This window comes from Haliotis asinina, chromosome 14, assembly GCF_037392515.1.
Source record: "Haliotis asinina isolate JCU_RB_2024 chromosome 14, JCU_Hal_asi_v2, whole genome shotgun sequence".
Classification (NCBI taxonomy): Eukaryota; Metazoa; Mollusca; class Gastropoda; order Lepetellida; family Haliotidae; genus Haliotis; species Haliotis asinina.
The window spans coordinates 53,193,265-53,203,434 of record NC_090293.1 but is presented as its reverse complement, the minus strand read 5'-3'; the positions used below and the strand labels follow the sequence as shown (position 1 = coordinate 53,203,434).

General features: G+C 42.2%; 1 protein-coding gene across 1 annotated transcript; it reads left to right on the top strand.

Annotated features, from left to right (window-relative positions):
• The first annotated feature begins 5,298 nt into the window (after nt 1-5,298).
• Nucleotides 5,299-7,633, top strand: LOC137261627 (UPF0739 protein C1orf74 homolog). The gene is made up of 2 exons (XM_067799406.1): nt 5,299-5,391; nt 6,690-7,633. Exon 2 carries the CDS (start codon nt 6,697-6,699, stop codon nt 7,468-7,470), a length of 774 nt encoding a protein of 257 aa, XP_067655507.1. The 5' UTR covers nt 5,299-5,391; nt 6,690-6,696; the 3' UTR covers nt 7,471-7,633.
• The last annotated feature ends 2,537 nt before the right edge of the window (nt 7,634-10,170 follow it).

Here is a 10,170-nt window from a genome sequence, read left to right as displayed (position 1 = left end):
TCGTGGGACGTCATCCCGGCGACGCCGTTGAGAAGTTGCGTCTTGAAGGGGACTTGACTCGTAACAGTGCTGTTACTAACTGTTCTGTTATTCTTCACCTGTTTCGTCTTCAGTAATGATTACTCTATGTCTCAGTTTCTCACTTATCAATCAGTAAGGAGGTTTTATGACACGGGCCGTCGACTGAAACTGGGCAAGGTTTTGTGTTTGTTGTTTGGGGCCCCGCTCAACAGTATTCCAGTTGTACTGCCACAGCTTGCAAATAATCTTGTCTGGACCAGATACTCCAGTGACCAACAGGCTAGTTTAATATGTATAAGTTTGGATCATTATTTTGTTTCCTACCGTCATGATGAAATGATCTTTTTGCAGATCGATGATATAATGTTATGTTAGTTTACTGACGTACCGCCGCTATACTATTTGCTTAAATGACTCAGGATTTTTCTTGACATTCCTCAGTGGCAATATTTAAAGCCCCTTCCTCCCAACAACACATTTCCCCATCAAGTAATTCCTTCTACACGAACTGCAGACCCAAGTACGCACGCTCGGACCCTGCTGTGTGGGGATTACTGGTCGAGACACCTACTGCTTCTCAGTTCACGGTGGGATTCGGCAAGGATGTTAACTATCTCCCCTTATCTTCGTCACCTTCGTTCAGTGCCTCGCGTTATTTACGAAGAACCGGCGGCTCCGAGTTCAAGTCAAGGAAGATCTGTTTTCATTCCTTTGCAGGTTGACAACCTCATAGCTGAAAACCAGTTTGACACTTCACTGGCTCATCAAGTTCATACAGTGGGGTAGCCACACGCTCGTGACACTGAAGATCCGGGTTCGATTCCAAGCATGTGAAGTCCATTTCTGGTTCCCCTGCTGTAGTATTGCGGGAATATTGCTAAAAGCGGCGTAAAACCATGCTCACTCACTCATTCACTCACTCACTCCCGGTTATCTGCACCACCTTCATTACTATACACAAGTCACGCTGTCAGAAACAAAACGTGATTCACACTGTCACTTAGAGACCCCAAGGGCAATACCATTGATATCGATGACAGTAAGACAATGTAGCCATTGTCTACATGTAAGCCCGGCTGCTAATACTGATACACAGTATCAAGTTGATACTGACTATACACATCAACTGTTAACCTCTGTAGCGGAAATGTTTCATACCGACTGATAAGCTGATATATGGCAACGTTCCTGTTAAATAACTCTTGTGGAAATCAAACTGCACAAGTCTGAAATTGCCGTACTAGTATATGCGAAAGTGTTTGGGGAAGATACAGTAGGTAAAACAGTTCATTATAAACACAGTTGAAAGAATTGTGTGAGTTTATTTTATTTTGTTATTGCCATTTATATTCATATTATAATTAAGTTTCTTTGTGTGAAATTTCTAAGCCTTCTGACGCACTCTGGTTTTAGATATGCACGTGATACGAACACAGGTGAGCATTACGTGCAATACGTGTACCCGTCTATAGCAAACATCAAATTCACTACACTGGTTTTACACTTCGATAATTTTAAAAATCAGCTGATTTCTTTGTTCGTAAATACGGGTCCTCCCGCATAACTGACAACTACACAATGTAAGATTGTTATGTAGAATGCTAACATGTCATTTGGGGCTTTTGTAAGAGATGTTGGTAGTCATCCATCGATTTTCAGCCCATTGGTTGGAGCAAATTAAGTGCGTCAAAAACAAGGTCCACCAAGTGTGACAGCTCCGAGGGGTAGGCAGCCCTTCACGGAATCACAAGACTAAGTCAATGAGGCTGCTTGTCCAACAGAAAGGTAGTTGTTGTACCACATATCGATGGCCATCCTTTCAAAAGATGGCCAGTCGTCATGGACGACAATGGTAAGCGGATGATTGTGGACCTTTCGTTGGTGAACTCTTACATATTGATGTATTGGAACAGGCCCCTGTCAAGAGTGAAACACAATACCAAAACGTTAACACATCCGATGCAATCACTGAGACGTAAAGTCGGCGGATATTACACCAGATATAGACACAGCGTTCTTTCATTGATACTTGTGTAGTTTCTTGAGGACAGTAGGCAAGAATTTTGAAAGTAACCACACTTACTAAAGTCATCCAACTATAGTCATCAGCACTACAAAACAAATCATTATATGGAGTGATGGAGCACTTTTTCCAGGTGTATACAACAAATAGCAGAACACTACATGTGCCTCTGTCACAGCGTGCCACTGAGTGTATGCAGGGATACTACACTCTATATAGGCTCCCTGGTATATGCTTGAGAGACTGTCGAGCGGGCTGTTTGGGTTGGTGGGAGATGGTGTGAGTGAGTAAGTTTTGTGAGTGTGACGGTTTAGGGTGATTCCAGTCAGATGTGGGGCGTAGCCAGAAAAAGCTGTTTAGGCCACGGCTGCAACATCTGACAATATTCCGTTGTTGGAGTCGTGAATGTTGCTTAGTCATGCCAAGTGACGAGGATAAGTGCATGTCATCGTTGCTGATCTGTTCAGTCACTGACTTGTCTGTTTCAGATTCCATCAAAAACAGGTATCCATGACACAACTGCATCTACTCACGTTATAAATAGGTGTTTGATTTGGGCGACGGAAACCGCCGGCAGCGCTGGAAACAATTCCTGCCTAGATATAGGGCTACTTTGTGTCCAAAGTGAGTACTGACCCCATAAATCATATGACAGCTTTAGAGGTTGTGGGTCGTCTTCAGAAATATACAAGCAGTTAGCAAACACAAGTCTCTGCGAGATCATACACACATATGTAATACAGATGTACCCACTTCAATTGGGGTGTATCAATAGATACCCAGGAGAATATTCAAATATAGCCAGAGTGTTAGCACATAAAAAGATTTGCATTCCAAATCAGGCTAAACGGGCGTTCGTTCTTTCAAAGTGAGAAGGACAGGAAGAAATGCGCTACTTGTGCCTGTCTTTCTATGTCTCCTTTCACACCATTGTTATCTGTACGCCCACAACGACTTTGGAATACATACACCTATTGGGGTTTGACAACTTAATGCAGCGTACTCGTCCGTGACACTTCGTGTCATTTCGTTAATGTTACAGGTCTGCGGAAATTGGCGAGTGTTCACGAATCACATTATATCGTGGATAATCTACTTTCACGCTTTGTATGGCCATATTGACATAGTAAAATTCAGCTTGTATGGAGACATTGACAAGATATCAGGATACCACTCAAATTTTTACAGAGTGATCTATGAGGTTTGGTTTATTGGTATAGCGGGGGTTACCTGTAACCATTCAATGGCGGGCTTTCGTCATGAGGAGGTGTCGTGATCGGAGTCTTTCCCCAATAATACCCCACGAGTTATGTCCCCTTATCTAGTCCGTTTCGCACGATTGAATGTCGACTGTGACATACTTTGAACTCATTTTAATGGTGCTCGCTGGGAAGCATCCAGTTAGAAATTTATTACTGTGAGAACCAAGAGCATTTTGCTAGTTTTTGTTTGTTTATTTGTTTGCTTACTTGTTTGTTTTCTTGGCCCGACTTTTAAGCCATCCATGTATACATCATTTTCGATATCTCCATTTTATACGTTCCGACAAATTCACTATCTCCACAGATGGTTTTCAGAGACGAGGGGTGTACTTGGGGTAGGTGGCTGTTGTGTTGACAAGGGGTGGGGGTTGAGATATTCTTGAATATACCGTAACGTTTTTAATTCGCCTGGCCTACCCAGAGAACTAAGTCCATACCCAAAACTGCACCATTAATCCAAATTTCCTGTACGAGTGGTCACGTTCACAAGGCGTCCGACCTTGCATTCGAAGGTGCGTGGTCCTGATCAGATCCCACAACGGGATATAAACTCTCTATGACAGGTACTATAACAAAGCTATATTATATAACGACCATGTGAGTAATATCTGACGTCGTAAGTAGATATCACATCCACGGGGTACATTACCACAGAAGTACTTTCAAATGGCCGGGTGATGAGTCAGTGACCGTCGCTATTATTTTTTAGTACAATGATTTGGCCACATTACAAATGGATATGGCACTGAACACCAGGTAAGCCCAGAAAACTGACCGTTGCTGACAGGAGGCGGCTTGTTTCTAGAAACAAACGAAGGAGTTTAGAAAACGTACAGGTAGATAGTTGAAGTGTCTCTGTCTGTAAAGAGACAATTACAACTGAGCGGCATGCAATGGATTGGCCGAAAAGTCGAGGAATTCCGTCACCGATCATGTAACCTGAACAAAAGAAGCCAAAGTTGAACTGGTGCTTACAGCATACCATATTTTACTGGGACAAAGTGATTTTCTCAGATGAAAGTTCAGTGTGTCTGTTTCCTATTACACTGAAATTCTGAACCAAACAAACTCATCCGTGTTAGGGGCAACGCCCCTATGTGTATTTAGTGGGAATATGAACAGTGAGCGCTGCACAGATATTCTCGAGGGACATTATCTTCCATCTGCTCGTGTTTTTATGGAAAAGTTTGGATTTTCCAGGAGGGCAACGACCAAAAACGTCGTTGAAAGCATTCACAGGCCAAAAGTATGACATTATTAGATGGCCAAACTATAGTCCTGATCTAAATCCAAAAGAAAAAGATTAGAGACTTATGAAGGAAAGTCCCAATAAGGAACATCTGACAAATATTGCTGAAATGAAAGAAGTGGTAGTACGATATTGGGACAGCATGGATCACGACATTCTAACTTCTTTGATCAATAGTATGCCCATCCGCAACTGAAACTTGTATTGCTACCCATGGTGACTTGACAAAATACTAACTGTTCACTTCGCTTTGAATCTTGAGTTATGTTCACATTTAATACGTGAGTAATGAGTGAAAATAAAAAAACAAAAAGCACAATCAATAATTTCTGGTCACACTGTACTTGTAGCCCACTTCTGATGTCCCCCATTGTGATATTGCCGGAATGTTGCTAAATGTGGAGTAAAAACATTCTCAAACATTTTTTACTTTTTGCATGGGTCTGTACCTAAGGAAAACGTCTTCAAACATATTCAATGTTCTGATTCACTTTCACACAATATATATTTTCAAAATGCTTGTATAACCCTTCCTTTCTTTTAACAAAAAGCTCTGTGGCGTTTTGTGCATTGCATATTGCATCAATATTCACATTTATATGTCTTCTTTGAAGGAAAACGTGACGCTCGCAAGACATATGAAACATGTTGTATGCTGAGAGTGGACTCGATCCTAAGTTCAGTCATCAGGCTGTATTTATCCTTTCAGAATAGAAATTGCATATGGTGATTAGAGTAACCTCCCTTAGATTGCTTCCCAAAGAGAGACATGTAAACATTAAATGGACCAAAGCGTTGGGGAAACGTGAAACTACACGTGTGTTTGAATACCCCAGGTACGTACAAAGATAAACCGCAAACGGGATGTCAGAGCTGTATACCTAGAAGAGTTGACTTCTGCATGTAGAGTCATTACATTGTTGACTCCCAAGCGTCCAAAACTATTCATTGCCAATTCAGCTATTTTCCGGCCCCTATTATCCGATATTTGAAATATGTATATTACACTTAGATCCATTTGCATGGCAGGTCTTGTAGTCGCCCCCCTACCACCCCGAGCATGTCAGTTTGATAATCAAAATCATCCTTCGAAAGTATTAAATTTGTCATCTTAGAAAAGACACGTCCTGGTCCGTGTTGTAATAGTTCAAGATGAAAATGTGCTTAATTTCACTATACATGGAGGAAGAGTAAAATGTCTTTCTTAACTAGTGGATGTTACATGGTAAGGAGGGAGGCATGTGTGCGGTGTGTATGGTGAGAAGGATGAGTGAGCGAGGGAGTTGTGATTTACGCTGCTTTTAGCAATATCCCAGCAAAATCAGCGTCAGGACATCAGATTTTGCTTCACACACTGCATCCATGTGAGAAATCAAACCAGGGTCTTTGGTGTGACAAGTGGACACTTAACCACTTGGCTACCAGAGTGTACCAACAAGTGTACCTGTATATTGTCTCTGCAAGTATCTATCACAAAATACATGGTAAAGGTGATGCAGTGCATATACGACCTTAAACCAGTGTTCCTATGAGCTTTCGTAAGACTCATATCAATAACATATTTGGTACAGTCACCTCAGAGAAGACATGACTGACTATACAACTGAGTATAGTATGGAGCAAACTAAGATATTTTTTTGAAATGAAAAGTAGCTCCAGTGTTGTCTAGAGTTCACATACATGATGACAAACTCCTCTCTTATTAGCCACAATCATGGTGGTGTTTTTCACAAAACTTTCTGCTCCCCAAGACAGTCTGATGCTACTTCAGGTATCCACCTTAGTCCAAACATCGTTACCAATTACAGTTTTTTCCTCTTGCCCAAATGCAGCAAGTGTATGTGTCTGTAGATCTTAGAGAATGCCATTCTTGTAAACTGGAAAATGTTCATGACTCACTATGTCCTAATCGACTACCCACTGACTATATCCCAATCAATTTAATTTTGTTTTAGGGTAGTGGGGTAGCATAATGGTTGAAAAGTTCCTCACTCGCTCGCTCACTCAAAGGGGTAAACATTTGAATGGTAACCAGAGAATGCCCTTTAAGAAAATAGGATCATTCATGTGATCTGAATATTTTTTTTATACATATATTAATCTTTGGGCTGTGTTTAATTGTTTTGTGTTCAAGGTCCACCATGTCATGGCAACAAGATATTTTTCAATGGAAAGATTTACTTCAAGCGACATTCAAACGTAAACATGTGAAGAAATGGCAAGAGATGATTTTGGATATCCTGGTCGTAGACTCCGGCTTCAAACCAGGATTACTGTGGGATTATGGGAAACTAGATTCAGAGAGCCTGGAACACTTACTCAAAAGGGCAAAAGAAAGATTCCTCCTGAAAAACACACTGAGTGTTGTTGCCATAGAGATGGATGTTATGATTCTAAATTTGGATTCATTAAGGGGACATCACTCTGTGTCATGTTTAGACAATATGAAGGTTGTGGATGTTTCCTTTGAGTTACAACAACCAGAATCAATGAATGACAAGTCAAGACTCCAGACAACCTATCAGGAATACAAACAGATTATATATGACAAAAAAAATAGGACTTGTTTGCAAACAAATATATTTAATCCATCTTCTTTGTTCGGACTTCTTCTGGGCTATCCTGTGATCTACTGGTATTCTATGGAGGATGAGGCCTCAGGGAACTGTCTCTCCTTGCAGCCTCTCACCACCTACAGAGTTGTCGGTTGTTGCCATGACAACCTGGGGGAACATATCAAGCAGACCTTCCACATAGTGTACTCATTCAGTGTTCCTGTGTGTGTTTTAGGTTGTTATGCCCAGTACATCTCCAAGTGGTTCCAGGAGCTTGTGGACACTGGGAGGTGGTCACAGTGGTTTGATGGTGTCACACTGGAGGAAGACACTGTGACTCTGCCATGTGTGTGTCTCTGAGGAATAAGAGGGATAGCCAAATGGCTAACACATTGACTGGCTATCACAAGTATTCTCGCAGTATCAGTTCTTGTCAAATGTGCCACTACCAGTTATCCTAAAGTGGCAAAGTGGTATATTAAAACAAGTTTCACATGTTGGCAAAATAGGCACAAGAAACAAAGGGCTTCTGGCGTTCTTTGTTAATTCATGAGGCGATGGCTTCTTGTGTGCCCGTTTGCCAAGAGGTTAGACATGTTTTACACTGGTGCTAATGTAGCTACTCGTGGTGGCAGCCAGTGTGCTAAGTATAGGAGAAAACATGCCTGCGAGGGTTTAGTAGACAATGTAAAACCAGACGGGGAGGGAAATCCCAGGATTTCCCAACCCCGATGGTTTTACATTGTCTACCAAAACCGAGGAGAAGTGTTTTCTCTAACATATATACCATCAGTGATGGGTAATTACAATATAGATGATCATTTAATGAAGCTACATAACAATAACTGAAGCGCAAGTAAAATCAATTTAATGACAGTAACTATAAGTAGATAATTTAACCCCTCCACCTACGTCAGCCTGTTCGCCGTGCGGTATAGCGTAGGGTGACTGAGTGAGTTTAGTTTTGCGCCGCACTCAACAATATTCCAGCTATATGGTGGCAGTCTGTAAATAATCGAGTCTGGACCAGACAATCCAGTGATCAACAACATGAGCATCGATCTGCGCAATTGGGAACCGATAACATATGTCAACCAAGTCAGCGAGTCTGACCACCTGATCCCGTTAGTCGCCTCTTACGACAAGCACAGTCACCTTTTATGGCAAGCATGGGTTGCTGAAGGTCTATTCTACCCCGGAACCTTCACAGGTCACATAGGCCTACAGATGAGAGAATTGTGGTTCCAATTCCATTTCGGAAAACCTTTGTATTGTGAGTTCAATCTTGAAGGATATTTTTCAGTTGATTTGAAACACTCTTGTATCATTTGAATGTTGATGTTCATATAAAGTTAGGAAAAGTAAGCCCTGGGAAGCGGTCCTACTAACAAAAAGTAAAAACTGTCCCTCCAAAACAAAAACCTCAAATGCGGTTATTCTGGGAAAACAGGAGATGACCTAATATATAGTGAGAAGCACACTTTAGGTCCACTCATCACCCGCCAAAGACCCAGGCATAAAACCATAGTCACTCACTCCCTCACTGGGGAATAATTAAATCTGCAACAGTGACAGTTTTTGTTTGTGTATTGACTTGGTAGATTCTATGATCTTAGTGGCAGACTAGTGAAGAGTTGGCAGGCAAGTTGTTCAGTTATGTCAGTGGCCACAATTTAGTGTGCAGGATTTGGTGAACTTGTTGCAGCTGTGAGTTACTGATCAAAAGTAACATAGGTCGTATTTGGGATTGCGCTTTCTTATAAACTGACACTGACGTCACTCTGTTCGTAGGGGACGTTTTTTTCTCGTAATATCCCTCAAATCTTACACAATCTTGCTACCTTGGCAATTATCTTAGTAATGTCCCTCTGCCCTGGCCATTATCTTAGTAATGTCCCTCTGCCCTGGCCATTATCTTAGTAATGTCCCTCTGCCCAGGGCATTATCTTAAAAATGTCCCTCTGCCCTGGCCATTATCTTAGTAATGTCCCTCTGCCCTGGCCATTATCTTAGTAATGTCCCTCTGCCCAGGGCATTATCTTAATAATGTCCCTCTGCCCAGGCCATTACCTTAGTAATGTCACTCTGCCCAGGCCATTATCTCAGTAATGGCCCTCTGCCCAGGGCATTATCTTAATAATGTCCCTCTGCCCAGGGCATTATCTTAGTAATGTCCCTCTGCCCTGGCCATTATCTTAGTAATGTCCCTCTGCCCAGGCCATTATCTCAGTAATGTCCCTCTGCCCTGGCCATTATCTTAGTAATGTCCCTCTGCACAGGCCATTATCTTAGTAATGTCCCTCTGCCCTGACCATTATCTTAGTAATGTCCCTCTGCCCTGACCATTATCTTAATAATGTCCCTCTGCCCTGGCCATTATCTTAGTAATGTCCCTCTGCCCAGGCCATTATCTCAGTAATGTCCCTCTGCCCTGGCCATTATCTCAATAATGTCCCTCTGCACAGGCCATTATCTTAGTAATGTCCCTCTGCCCTGACCATTATCTTAGTAATGTCCCTCTGCCCTGACCATTATCTTAATAATGTCCCTCTGCCCAGGCCATTATCTTAATAATGTCCCTCTGCCCAGGCCATTATCTTAGTAATGTCCCTCTGCCCAGGCCATTATCTTAGTAATGTCCCTCTGCCCAGGCCATTATCTTAATAATGTCCCTCTGCCCTGGCCATTATCTTAATAATGTCCCTCTGCCCTGGCCATTATCTTAATAATGTCCCTCTGCCCTGGCCATTATCTTAGTAATGTCCCTCTGCCCAGGCCATTATCTCAGTAATGTCCCTCTGCCCTGGCCATTATCTTAGTAATGTCCCTCTGCACAGGCCATTATCTTAGTAATGTCCCTCTGCCCTGACCATTATCTTAATAATGTCCCTCTGCCCAGGCCATTATCTTAATAATGTCCCTCTGCCCAGGCCATTATCTTAGTAATGTCCCTCTGCCCAGGCCATTATCTTAGTACTGTCCCTCTGCCCAGGCCATTATCTTAATAATGTCCCTCTGCCCTGGCCATTATCTTAGTAATGTCCCTCTGCCCAGGCCATT